Source organism: Neomonachus schauinslandi, chromosome 2 (assembly GCF_002201575.2).
Source record: "Neomonachus schauinslandi chromosome 2, ASM220157v2, whole genome shotgun sequence".
NCBI classification, from domain to species: Eukaryota; Metazoa; Chordata; class Mammalia; order Carnivora; family Phocidae; genus Neomonachus; species Neomonachus schauinslandi.
The window spans coordinates 134168078-134182472 of record NC_058404.1 but is presented as its reverse complement, the minus strand read 5'-3'; the positions used below and the strand labels follow the sequence as shown (position 1 = coordinate 134182472).

At 35.9% G+C, this 14395-nt stretch overlaps 1 protein-coding gene across 3 annotated transcripts in view; it reads right to left on the bottom strand.

The window, feature by feature from the left end:
- Positions 1-1226: 1226 nt before the first annotated feature.
- The window catches only part of MAPK10 (mitogen-activated protein kinase 10), a 324165-nt gene continuing 310996 nt past the window's right edge, over positions 1227-14395 (bottom strand). For 2 of the 3 annotated variants that reach the window (XM_044912680.1, XM_044912682.1), the window contains one exon: positions 1997-2139. In XM_044912680.1, coding sequence (XP_044768615.1) covers positions 1997-2139 — 143 coding nt within the window. Of the gene's footprint in view, positions 2140-14395 lie in introns of all 3 variants that reach the window. The other variant, XM_044912681.1, reaches the window with a different exon arrangement.

The following is a 14395-nucleotide window of genomic DNA, read 5'->3' as shown; positions in this document are numbered from 1 at the left end:
TGGCAGCATTGCGCACATGGTGATGGTGGGGGTTGGCTCTATTGCTTGAAAGAGACAAAGCTTCCATATTGTTGTATTTAAGGCAGTTGTCAGAGCACGGCATTCTTGTTTGCTCTATTTTTGAAGGGATTCCATTTGCCAGTCATATCCCACTCATCAACCATCCGTTTCGTGCGTTTCACTTCTTCTTCAGGTGAAGTACCACCACATAGGCGAGCACCAAAACGGTCAGAGTGCAAATAGCTGTGATGGGCACTTCACCAAAGTGAATAAGAAGGGAAGCCTCCACCTGGTACCTGTTATTGCTGAGAAGTCACCCTGGGAGTGCCTTGTATATAACCAAGATGTTTCACAGTGCCTTCGCAAGTGCTCAAGAGAGCACTTTCATTTGACTTGAGCTAAATTCAGGTGATTTTGCTAAACATTGACACAAAATGCTTCATGGCTTTTAAGACAAACTCATATTGCTAAAGCTATTTAGCAGCAGTAACTTATGGGGAGAGTTATTGCTGTCACATCAACTGCAGTACAAAACTCAGATTATCAGCCCTTCTTGAATTGTTTGAATTTATGAAAATAAATAAACATGAAACATCAGCCATAGTAAGGAGTCAGGGAAACCCCTGAGGAATAGTTATGTCTGTGGAAATGTTTTCCAATGCTGACCTGAGGATCACCCCGTGTTTTGGGTTTGTTTATTTTTAAGAAATTAATATATATATATTTTTTATTCCAGAAGAAGAAAGTAATTCTTTCTTAAAACCGTGCAGGGTATAAACCTGGGAAGTGGGACACTTATGGAAAACACAACCCACAATCTGAAAATAGTCTATGTAGGCTCACTTCCTATTAAGGACATCATCTGGAGGCAATTCCACTCTGTTCCAGGGAGGGATTTTTACCATCCGATATGGACGCGGGAACCCTGCCTCACCACGTGCCACGCCCTTTCCAGTTGTGACACATAATTTGTAAATGACAAATGGAGTCTACTCTCTAAAATATGGATGTCGGTGTCTCCTAGTATCTGGGTAATATTCTCCTTGGGTTCTTCCTCCGCACTGCAGTGCTACACTCGAGTCTCTCCTACCTGCTTGCTGTCAAAGAAAAGACCGTCAGCTCTTCCTCCCATCTTCCTTCTAAAGGCCAAACCATTTAGTACCTGGAAACTGTCACCCCCTCCCGCCCCCACACTGTACATAAGCATCACATATGTTCTTTCTACAAATCGGTATACAGGTGCCATTTAATCAGTTCAAATTTGGAAGCTACATCTTCAAGGGTCCGAGAGAGCTCACTTCCCCCCCTTTTTTCCCCCTTTACATGTTTTCTTATAAGACATACAGCTTAATAATTAACAAACTAAATAGCTTATATACTGGCAATATATTACAGATGGGTTTATGTCAGAGTAATAGATCACATGAAATGGACCATGTGGTACCCCAGGGCATGATGTCTTGGTAGAGCCCTGAGGACACTGACAGTAGTGTCTCTAAGTAAGTAGTGCTGTATGAATACAGACACATGCGGATCTGTATCTACATCCATCTGACTAGGCCAAAAGGAGCAGGTAGATGCAAGATAGAGACACACACATGCTGGATGGGGCCACTGCACACCTTGTCATGCCATTTGAAAGGGCAGTTACAGGTTGCTGGTTTTGAAGCCATTAAAATTACACTTTATGGAAAAGGCTTTTCTAATTGTGTTTGAGTTGCTTTCTGTAGTAAGCATCGTTGGAGGAAGACCAAAGCAAGAGCAACTAGAAGTTAAATATACATTTAGCTTAGCTGCAATACAGAACTCTGGAGAAGAAGCAGGCTGAAAGATTGGTTTCAATTTTAGGCTCGGATTCTCTCCCTTGCCATTTTCTTAGAGTTGCGTGTCTGCGTATGTGTGTGTGCGTTCGTGTCTGCGTGTGTGTGTGTGTGTGTGTGTGTGTTCCATCACATCATCTCCTGAAGAACGCTGGGTTTCGCAGGCAGGCGGCTAGTCACCTGCAACAACCCAGGGGTCCTGCTGAGGCTTCCAGGCTGCTGTCAGTGTCGGATGCCAGGGTCTGGTCAGTGGACATGGAAGAGATGTCATTGACGGACGAAGATGGAGGGAGACTCTCACTGCTGTTCACTGCTGCACCTGTGCTAAGAAAATGAAGACCAACATGACTAAATCTGGAACTCGACTCAACTTCATGTCGCTCAGGATGCGGGCATGGGCAAATACAGGAGGCGATGTTTAGTACATCATTCATTCAACAAGCCTTCTTAGAACAATTACTCCAGGGCACTATGTTAGATGGTGAAAATCGAAACATAACAACGCAGAGTCCCTAGTCACAAGTTATTCTACCTTGGAAACCATCTGTAAGGCTCTTAAAAGAAAACAAAAGCAAACAAACAAAAATATGCCACTAAAAACCCCAGTCACCCTTCCCACCTCCAATATTGTCATATAATTGGCCTGTGTGAGGCCAAGGCATTTGCATTTTTTAAAAGCTCTTAGACACTGTGTAGTCAAAGGTTGAAGACCACAATCCTATTGAGTAGGAAGATGAGCAAGAACTTTTAATGTAATGATCTGAACCTGGATGTTTTTAATGCAGGGCTTTTTAAAACACATGTAAGGGTCCTATTCCAAAAATAAGGGCTGAGCAGAAATCAGAATTACTTGGAGACTACAGCTCTTGAGAAATGAACGCATGTTAAATAAATATTATTATAGTCATTAATGTGATATCGAACTTAAAATCCATACAGAAAAGCTAAGTAGGACTTTCAGTGAAAGTTACCACAGACCAAATACCAAATAATAATAATAATAGAAGAAGCCAGAGCACTTTTTTTTTAAAGTAGGCTCCACGCTAGAGCACACTTTTTGATTGTGTGTTAATTTTTAGCAGGCTTGCTTACCTGCCAATCTACAAACAAAAATTCTGAGTTATTAAATTAATTTGAAAAAAATATTTATCTGCTCTGTGGGAATATAAAGATTTTGAAACTCTGAGAAGAAACTTGCTTATGGTAATCACTCATTAACACTTGCTGAGTTATAATATCTTTGAGAACTACAAAGGACAGATAAGTCAGAGGCACTGTAAAATATAATTAACCATAACACCCTGGAAACAGTTTACTTTTTCTCTTTATATATTCTTTATACTTAAGCAATGTAGGTGGTAAAATGCATGCTTTGTGAAATAGTTTGCTATTAAAAAATATTTGTAGTATAAATCATCTAATAAAATCAGAGATGAAGAATTTTCACTAAAATGTTATCTCATTTGAGCAAATATAGTGTGCAAGCTACATCTGGTGAAAAATAACAAATCCAAAATAAGTTACAGTAGCGTTATCACAAAGACCTAATAAATCAGAAAAAAATCTATGAAGAATTTGTATGACTCAACACTGAAAAAAACAAACAATCTGATTAAAAATATGGGCAGAGGACCTGAATAGACATTTTTCCAAAGAAGACATACAGATGGCCAACAGACCCATGAAAAGATGCTCCATATCACACATCATCAGGGAAATGCAAATAAAAACCACAAAGACATATGACCTGACACTTGTCAGATTGGCCAGCATAAAAAAAAAAAAGAAGGAACAAGTGTTGATGAGATTGTGGAGAAAAATGAACCCTCACATACTGTTGATGGAAATGTACATTGGTACAGTCACTGTGGAAAACAGTATGGAGTTTTCTCAAAAAATTAAAAATAGAAATACCATATAATCCAATGATTCCATTACTGGGTATTTACCCAAAGGAAACAACACTAATTTGAAAAGATATATGCACCCCTATGTTTATTACAATATTATTTACAGTAGTATTTATATATATATATGGTATGGTATGGAAGTATGAGGTATTTATATAAATTATATATAGCATATAGAATATATAGTAGGTATATATATTATATATTTATAAATATGGTATGGTATGGAAGATATGGTATTTATATATATAAAATATATTAAATGGAATATTACACAGCCATTAAAAAGGATGAGATTGTGCCATTTGCAATAATATGGATGGACTTAGAGGGTATTATTTTTTTTTAAAGATTTTATTTATTTATGTGACAGAGAGAGACACAGTGAGAGAGGGAACACAAGCAGGGGGAGTGGGAGAGGAGAAGCAGGCTTCCCGCGGAGCAGGGAGCCCAATGCGGGGCTCGATCCCAGGACCCTGGGATCATGACCTGAGCCGAAGGCAGACGCTTAATGACTGAGCCACCCAGGCACCCCTAGAGGGTATTATGCTAAGTGAAATAAGGCAGACTGAGAAAGAAAAATACCATATGATTTCACTCATATGTGGAATCTAAAAAAAAAAAAAAAGAAGAACATAAACAAACAAACAAAAAGCAAAATCAGACCTATAAACACAGAGAACAAACTGATGCTTGCCAGAGGGCAGAAGGGTGGGAGGATGAGCAAAATGAGTAAAGGAGAGTGGGAGATACAGGGTTCTAGTTATGAAATGAGTAAGTCACAAGAATAAAAGGCACAGCATAGGGAATATACTCAGTAATACTGTAATAATGTAAGGTGACATAAGGGCAACAACACTGTGGTGAACACAGTATAAAGTACAGAGAAGTGGACTCTTGTACACCTGAAACTAATGTAACATTGTGTGTCAACTCTACTCAAATTTAAAGAAAAAAATTAAAGATCTATGAAGTGGAAAGGTTAAAATAATCTCTTTCCTCGTGGGGTAGACATCTCTTCTCTATGGAAAAAACGTGATTAAAATGTGACAATATGTGGAGAGGACCCATACACATAAGCTAAGAAAGATCATATGTATTTCATAAGTATTTTAAAATTTTATTTGTTGATTATAAACATATTTATGTGAATTATGGGGAATGTGAAAGAATACCGAGAAAAGATAATAGGCACTGATCCTCAAATAAATAATAACTGTTAAACTTTGCGTATATTTCTTGCTAGTGTTTTTGCTATGGAGTTTTTCTAATTGTGATCATTTAATATATATGCTTTTGTATGCTGTTATTTTTATATACAAAAAAAGCTTATGCATTTTTCATGTCCTTTAAACACTTAAAAGTATGAATATCTCCTAATCTTAAATGTCTCTAGAATTTTTTTTTTAAAGATTTTATTTGTTTATTTATTTGACAGAGAGAGACACAGCGAGAGAGGGAACACAAGCATGGGGAGTGGGAGAAGGAGAAGCAGGCTTCCCGCAGAGCAGGGAGCCCGACACGGGGCTCCATCCCAGGACCCCGGGATCATGACCCAAGCCGAAGGCAGATGCTTAACAACTGAGCCACCCAGGCACCCCTGTCTCCAGACTTTTAAAGCTTTTTGTTATCACCTTCCTGTAAATAGTCTCATTATCAGAATAATGTGTAATGTAAAGTTCCCTGGCTTCAATTTATTCCAACTTTACTTAATTGTATGTATGTACAATGTATGTGTGCAGAGCTAGTTCATTTCTTCTCCTGACATATACTAGTAAACTTCATATACTAGCAGACAACCTTTGACTTCCTTACATAGCCCAAGTGCCTGGCAGCTCTGTCCTCCCCACCACAATTTGAATTAAATTATACCAATACCAACATCCTTATGTGTTTTCATAAACTTTGGTCAATAATAATTTAGCATCACTATGATTGACTGCTCAGAATCTTCAATTTTCCACATCCTTATTAAAGGGTGGAGATTAAAACTAGACACAGAACTCTAATAAAGACTCAAACAATTGTGGGCTAACAGAGTGAGATGGCTTTGTTCATATATCCCTTCATCTGCTGGATGACATATCCCTTTTTCTGCATGACTTTAAAACTATGATACCATCATTTAGATTTAGACTTAAAATATGAAATATTGCCTATATACCTTTTTGTAACAGCTTTATTGAGATGTAATTCACAAATTTAATTTGTATAATTCAATCTTTTTTAGGATATTCACAAAGTTGTGCAACCATCATCACAATCAATTTTGTGATATTTTCATCACCCCAACAGTATTCTATTTTTTACTTACTCATCAGCCACAGGCAATGACTAACCCACTTTCTGTTCTATGAAGCTGCCTCTTCTGGACATATTATATAAATGGAATCATACATGATCTTTTGTGACTGGCTTCTTTCACATAGCATAATGTTTTCAAGGTTCATTCATACTGTAGCCTGTAGCAATACTTTATTCCTTTTTACTACTGAATAATATTCCATTAGATAGGTATATCACTTTTGTTTACCTATTTATTAGTTGATGGGCATTTGATAGACATTTAGGCTGTTCCTACTTTTGGCTATTATGAATAATGTTGTTTTGAACTTTCATGTACAAGTTTTTATTTCACTTGGGTAAATACCTAAAGAGTGGAGTTGACAGATCATAGAGTAGTTCTATATTTAACATTTGAGGAATTAATAAACTGTTTTTCAAAGTGGCTACACCAGTTTACATTCCTACCAGCACTGTATGAGGGCTCCAATTTTCTCTTATCCTCTCCAGTTCTCCTCATTATCTTTTTTATTGTAGCCATCCTAGTGTATGTCAAATGCTATTTCATTGTGGTTTGATTTGTATTTGCCTAATGGCTAATGGTGTTGGGTGTATTTTCATGTGCTTGTTGGCCATATCTTCTTTGGAAAATGTCAATCCAGATCCTGTGTCCATTTTTAATTGTGTTATTTTCTTTTTATTATTGAATAGTAAGCGTTCTTTATGTATTCAAGATAAAAGTCTCTTACTATATAAGATTTGCAAATGTTTTCCTCCTATCCTATGGATTGTCTTTTCACTTTCTTGATGTTGTCTTTTGAAGCACATGTATTTTTAATCTTGTTGAAGTTGAATTTACCCATTTTTTCCCTTTGCCACTGTGATTTTAGTGTCATATCTAAGAAACCATTTCCTAAGCCAAGATTATGAAAATTTACTCCTACGTTTTCCTATAAGTGTTTTAAAATTTTAGCTTTTACACTTAAGTCTATAATCCATTTTGAATCCATTCTTATGTACTATATGAGGTAGGAGTCCACCTTCATTCTTTTGCATGTGGATATCTAACTGTCCTAGCACCGTTCACTGAAAAGACAATTCTTTGCCCATGGAGTTGTCTTGAAATCCTTGCTACAAATCAATAGACCATAAACATAAGGGTTTATTTCGGGACTCTCAATTTTATTTCACTGATCTATATGTGCAAGTGAATACCACACTGTTGTGAGCATTGCAGCTTTGTGGTAAATTTTGAAATCAGGAAGTGTGAATCCTCCAACTTTGTGGGGTTTTTTTTCAAGATTGTTTTGGCTATTCTGTATCCCCTGTATTTCCATGAGAATTTTAAGAACAGACTGTCGATTTCCGCAAAGAAAAAGGCAGCTGTGACTGTGCTTGGTATTGTGTTTAATCTGTAGATCAATTTGGAGAGTATTGTCATCATAACAATATTAAATCTAATCAGTGAATGAATGGAATGTCTTTTCATTATTTAGGTCTTTAATTTCTTTCAACAATGTTTTGTGGTTTTCAGAGTAGAAAGTTTGCACTTCTTTTGTTAAATTTGTTTGTATTTTATTCTTTTTGATGTTATTGTAAATGGAATTGTTTTTTGTTCATTGCTAGTATATAGAAATACAACTGATTGAATAAATAGGAAATCTCAGTGTCAATGGATCAGAGACCAAATGGGTCAAATGATGACATATACATCTGATGAGTGTTATAATTAATCCAACTGCCCACGTTAACAAGGAAGATTTTTATTAGCATGGTTTATTTAAATTGTGACAAAATAACCAGTTTGAAAGTTTTAAAATAAAGTTTGGCATAATACAAATCTTAATAAATACATAAGTATTTAAAAGTATCTCTACATAATAGTCCTGATCTTTTCTTGAGCTAGGGTTTTTCTCTTTTTCTGGCTGAAGCTGGTTATGTAGACATGTTCTGATTGTCACAGTTAAAAGTTGAGTATTGACTCAAATAAGGGTGAAATAGAACCTAGCTGAGATAAGGCTCCCTTTTAAGAATGCAATTTGATTTTTACAAATAAACAGAAACCTACAAAATGGCAGCCAAAGAAATGACACAAAGAACATTGAGGAAATTTCCCCAGAAAAACAAATATACATCTATAAATTATACTGAATGAAGGCAGCAAAACTGAAACTAGTGTTTAATAAACTCTTCATATAGAAGGGATCATACTGCAGATTATCCTTATAAAATACACCCACTCCCACTGCACCTATTTTAATAAGCGGCATATTGTCAACATATTTGTGAAACATTCTAGGTGTTATTCCATATAAATCCTCTCACTATTACACATAGTTTTGCTACATGATTACCTCATGTTTGTTTCTCTTGCTTCTTTTTACTTCTTTCATCATACTTCTTCATTTCTCCTATCTTTCTCAATCTCTACTGTTCAGCACAGGATAAGTACCCAATTTAACAAAGCACGGAGTCTCTTTTGTTTGTACTCCTCCAGATAGGTTTTGTGAGGGAAAGCAAATTTCTCCCTTCTATGAAATTAGTGAAAGTGTTAACCTATTTTTGGCTAAGGGAAATCATTTTGTTATAGATGTCTTTCTTCTCCCTTTGTTCATCAGCTGGCTATCTTCTATAATGAATGGCCCTGCCCTTTATTGTATCAATGCTGAATGCAAATTATAGTTAGTATTCAGTTATTCAAAGTTCAGAATCTTTATCAACTGTATTTCTATGGTTTCAAAGACTATTGTTCCTAATTTTTATAGCACAAATTCATTAAGAGAGGTCTTTTCTTCTATTGTTTCGCTTATAAATTCCCATTACATCTGCATGTTGTATGAGAGTGGGTCCTCTCTGAATAGTGCTGTGACGGAACAATCACGTTTACTGTCTAGCAGTGTGCTAGAGCTGAATTCAGTGGCTTCTGAGAGCCAAGTATTAGCATCAGCATCTCTTTCCAACTCTGCCTTCACTGATGTCCACAGCAGTGGTCACAGTAAGAAATTGAAATTTGTCACAGTAAGAATAATTACACCACAGAAATTAGTAAATGCCATTAATCAGTCCTTTAAAAAAAAGATGGTTGTTAAACATCAACCAGTCCCTCACTATTAAACAAAATACTTTGCTTCTGTATGACTTCTTCTATTGCACTATAATAAATACCCTCTTGACTGCAGCCACTTCTGGCTTTATTGGATGATCCTTTCAGGTCTCTTTTTTTGTGGGTAATAAATAACTTTGTAAACCATAAAACCAAACACAAATAGAAGAGTCAAGACATGGGCCTTGGCTTCAAATTGTTAATTTACTGCCAAACAGTTTGTGAAAAATCCCTTAAATTGAATTGAACTGACTTGAATTTGATTATAATGTCCACCTACCCAGGATACCCTGGCAGTGTGATAAATTTCCCTTTCTTCTATATTTTTTTCAGAGAAACCAGTAGAGAAATGCATTTTTTAAAGTTTGCCATCAATAAAGCATTAAAATTTTTGTCGCTAAAAATGCTATTAAAAGTAACTGAAAATAGTAATAGGGTTGCAAATGAGGAACAGTAGCTACTTTCAACTCTATGTGACCAAAAAAAAAAAAAATAGGTTTCATGAAAAGAAGTTATGCTAATGAAAATTTCTAAAACTATACATATGTAGCCAAAAGATATTCATTATTTCAGAGAAAATGTTCTGCTTTTTAAAAAAAGATTTTATTTATTTGCCAGAGAGAGAGAGAAGGAAAGAGCACAAGCAGGGGGAGTGGCAGGCAGAGGGAGAAGCAGGCTCCCCGCTGAGAAAGAAGCCTGATTATGGACTTGATCCCAGTACCCAGAATCAGGACCTGAGCCGAAGGCAGATGCTTAACCGACTGAGCCACCCAGGTATCCCAAAATGTTCTGCTTTTTACAAGGAAATTATTTTCCTGACCCATCCACATACAAAAAGTGGACACAGAGAATTAGAAGAAATACTAGAATAAAAAAATCACTGAGATATATTCCCTTCTTTTTATGCATCATCTTGAGTCTCAACTTGTTTGGGGCTGAGATTTTTAAATAAAAAATAGTAACTAATGGACTAGATCAGTGACTCTAATTTGGAATGACACACTGCCATAAGTGTGTGGAATATGGTGAGTGGTAGTAGTAGTGGGGGGTGTTGTATATTAAACTCACCTGGGAAATTTTATCTGTCATTTAGAGAAAAATCTCTATCCTGATGCTAAGCATCTTTATTTTGGTGAGTCATTGTTACTTATGGGAGGCTTACTTCTTGGGTGGAATGGGGGTGGTGAACAGACTGAGAAATTTTGGATTAGATGAACTCCTGTATTTGTTCTAGCTCTAATATTTTATAACAAATGCTTTAGAAGAAAATTAATTTCTATACTTGGACAGCTTTTCGCTTAGCAGTCTTTACAAATCAATTCAGAAAGCAAGCAGCCATGCTATTCTTGAAAATAAATCACTATGCAAGTGAAATCAGATAGCAGAAGGGAGTACAATTATTTATTTAGAAACATATCTGAAGTTTAGATTTATTTTAGTGATATAAAACAATTCTATCGATAAATTTCAAGCCTATATATTGTTCTGCAAATACACATTTAACTTCCTATTTATATTTTAAAGGTATCAATAAAACATGAGTTTGAGTATTAGAATAATTTTGTCACTAAGAAACTGCATTAACTTATTCTCTTGCTGTCAGGTTCCCAGCACTGCCATGACTTAATAGTAAGGGAGTTTATGTTGTAATATTACTTCATCCTAGCACTTTATAAAATAAAATATGATATGCAAACAGTAATGAAAAAAGGTGAATACAATGGAGAATGCAAAAAGCTGACTTGTCAAGTTCTCTTAGTAATTACTTTTTTCCCAGCACAGTCTAGGGCATATATACATATCACATGCACACGCACACGTGCACACACATGCACACACACACACAGTGGTATGCCCATAAAAATTCAACAATTGGCTTTCCAGGGAGAAAAAATTTCCCTGATTTGTAGAGTCAGCTAATTTCCACATCTTAAATCCTGCCTGGTGGATTCCAAGCTACTAACACAAGGTCAGTAAACTCATAGTTGGGAGAGATAATAGACAAGCGGCTCTCATGAGCTAGTAGTCAGCCCCGGCACAGGGCTGTCTTATGCTTCTACATGATGCATACAAACACATCATACATAATTATATCATATATAATATGATAATATATAGTATACATATGATTTCTCAAAATTAAGCCATGAATATTCTCCTTTAAAATCATGTAGTGGAAGATTGAATCCACATCATTTTAACTATAAATTGGTTAAGCCAGTCGACTATAGCTTAGGGCATGTGGACAAGGAAGATAATTCATGACTGTTACAGGTAGTTAAAATGGTTAAAAAAATGGCTCGGCCTTCTCACATGTACGTAGGGCCTCTGTGGCATATATTCAGTGGCATGGTAATCATTAACACAATAAAGAAGCCCACGAAAAATTTAGGAATATGCATTTTCCAGAATAAATAAATAACCAAATAACCATCTGAAAGCAAACCTTTATCTGAAGCATGAGCAAATGCCAAACCAATAACAGCAATGCATATACTCGATACTTGGCTCATGCCTCTTTATGGCAATTAATAGGGTGAATAAATATTTCCTGGCATAAGAACATACTGAATGGCATACTGTATTAAAGCTATGATCCTGTCTTGAATTCCATCTTTGGAATAGCACCAAGGAACATGATAAGGGAGGACCTGAGCAGCAATTTTCAAATTAATTATCAAGCTACTATTGTATGCAAGGCACAACACTTAGGCACTGCATGGTACACAAGGATGGATACATACAGTCTTTCTTCTGTATTGAATTTACAATCAATAAGATGTTATAAAACACTATGTAAAATATATGGACTCTGAGAAACAAACTGAGGGTTCTAGAGGGGAGGGGGTTGGGGGGATGGGTTAGCCTGGTGATGGGTATTAAAGAGGGCACATTCTGCATGGAGCACTGGGTGATATATGCAAACAATGAATCATGGAACACTACACCAAACACTAATGATGTAATGTATGGTGATTAACATAACATAATAAAAAAAAGATAAAAAAAATAAATTAAATATAGGGATTAGAAGGACCCATAAGAAGGAAATATCTTATTCTTTGAGAAGATACGGAAAGTCTTCTAGGACAGATATGAAAAATATTTGGGGAAATGGTATTATTTAATAAGAGAACAATTTAGAACAGGCAGCATTCTAAAAGGCGGAGGTCCAATCAAGTAAAATAGTGGTAACATAGGACCTTACAATAGGTATAATGTGAAAGGTGGAAAAACCAGGGCCATCAATGTCAGGAAAAGGTTAGTAGGCTTAAACTGTACGTGAGGCAAAGCCACTGGAGAGCGCTTATCAGTGGCTTTTCTAAACCTATAGTCTTGAAAGATCAATTTAGGTAGGGACTAAAGTCACGAAGATTACTTCAGGAAAACTTTAATCACAGTGGTGTTAATGAGAAGGGTTGGTAGAAATTAGATGTAAGACATCGAGCAAGCAGATTTTTTAGGATGTAGAAAGTGACTGTCAATGATAATGTAAGTATGGAGTAAAAGGTCAGTCAGGGGTTTCAGAACGGGAGGCTTGAGAAAATAGAGCTGCCATTAGTAGAAATGGGAAAATTGAGAGAAAAATTTACTCCTGGGGAGGGGTTGAATCTAAACAGTGATGTGTTTGATTTTAAATAAATTGAATCTGAATTGGCAGCAATTTCCTACACCCTGGCCCAGTATTCTAATTCTCTAAGACTAGGTTATATTTATCATTAAATAATTTAGTGGAATGGCTTTATTTTCCATCCCCTCCAGAAATAGCAAACTGTTATATAAACTAGTCTTTGGTTTTATTCACCTTAAATGTATTTCTTACAAACTTAAAGGGTTTACTTGGTCAAGACTTTGGTCTGCCTATTCAGAGCACACAGTTGTATATGTGAGTAACTTTAGATACTATTCAGAATATTAGCCAACACGTGGGATTAGGGCAAAAAAAATGACTATGCAACCTTTTAATATGACACCTGAGCCTTTTGTAAAAAGCCCACGTAAGGGTCATCTGACTGTTTTGTGGAACATAACTTTGTTTGACTTAATATTCATAATTGATTAGGAGCTAGATATTTTACAACACGGTAAACTTGTATAAAACTAATAAAGTATCATTTTTTTCTGCCTGGTAGAAAAATGACCACAAAGATAGGACATTTGCAAGTTTTGGTTTAATTTGGTGATCTTATTTCAGTATTCTTTTTTCCCACAGACTACATAAATCCTAATTTCTCATATCTTCATTGAACTACCTTTGCCATTTAGCATTTCCCTCATTAATGAGATAAAAGTAACTTCTACACGTACTCGTCTTCTTCTTGCATACGAATTATGGTTTTAGTGATTAAAGAATTATGCCTTGATTATATACAAACTGCATTCCCTTACCAAATATTTAAACATTTCTTTGTATGGCAGACCACTCATCCCATCCCTTTAATGATTAATTCATCTCACTTGTACCATCCTCAGTCCCTTTTTGCCTTCCCTGAACTGTACAGTTGGCATAAAATGCATCATGAGAATAAGATTTTTGTGGAAGTGTTGTGAAAGTATTGAAAAGAAAATTGTGGATTTTATGTCATCACAGATGAACTGTTGTGGAGACTTGGTTAGGGCTGAGGGGAAAATGGAAGAGGAAACAAGCAGATGGGATGTCCTGAAGTGGGTGGCATGATCCCAAGATCTTTGAAAAAAGGAAAGAAGATGAATAAATGATACCTTGAATTAAAGATGAATAGAAGAGGCCCTGAAAAAAATTTGGTCTAGTCCTACCCTGAGCTCCTAGGTCACCTTTACTGGATCCTGGTATTTTGACTTCTTAATGATTACAGAAAAACATGCTCTGGCCATTATGGAAATTCGTAAAACAAGGAGTCTTTCTGCCTTAGCAGGTGGCATCTTGAGGCTGTTAGATTTGGTCTTTGGGTTCCTTAATCAGCAGCAGACAGAACATGCAGGTAAGTTCGGGACCACTTCTACAGACCTGTATCAATCTGGATGCCAAAATGAATGAGCAGAGTCTTCCTTTGAGGAAAGGAAAGACTTGGGATAGAATTGGACATCACTAGAATGAGAAAAAACATGTTATAACTGAATTGTATCTGTTTGGGCATCATAGTAATTTGAGTGCAAACCAGTTGTTCAAAAAGTAGTATCAGTATGGAGAATTGATTAATTCATCCTACATCTTTTTTCCTGAAACAATTTTTTTATTTTTTATTTTTTGGTTACAATTTCTTTCCTTCTTTCCTTCCTTCCTTCCTTCCTTCCTTCCT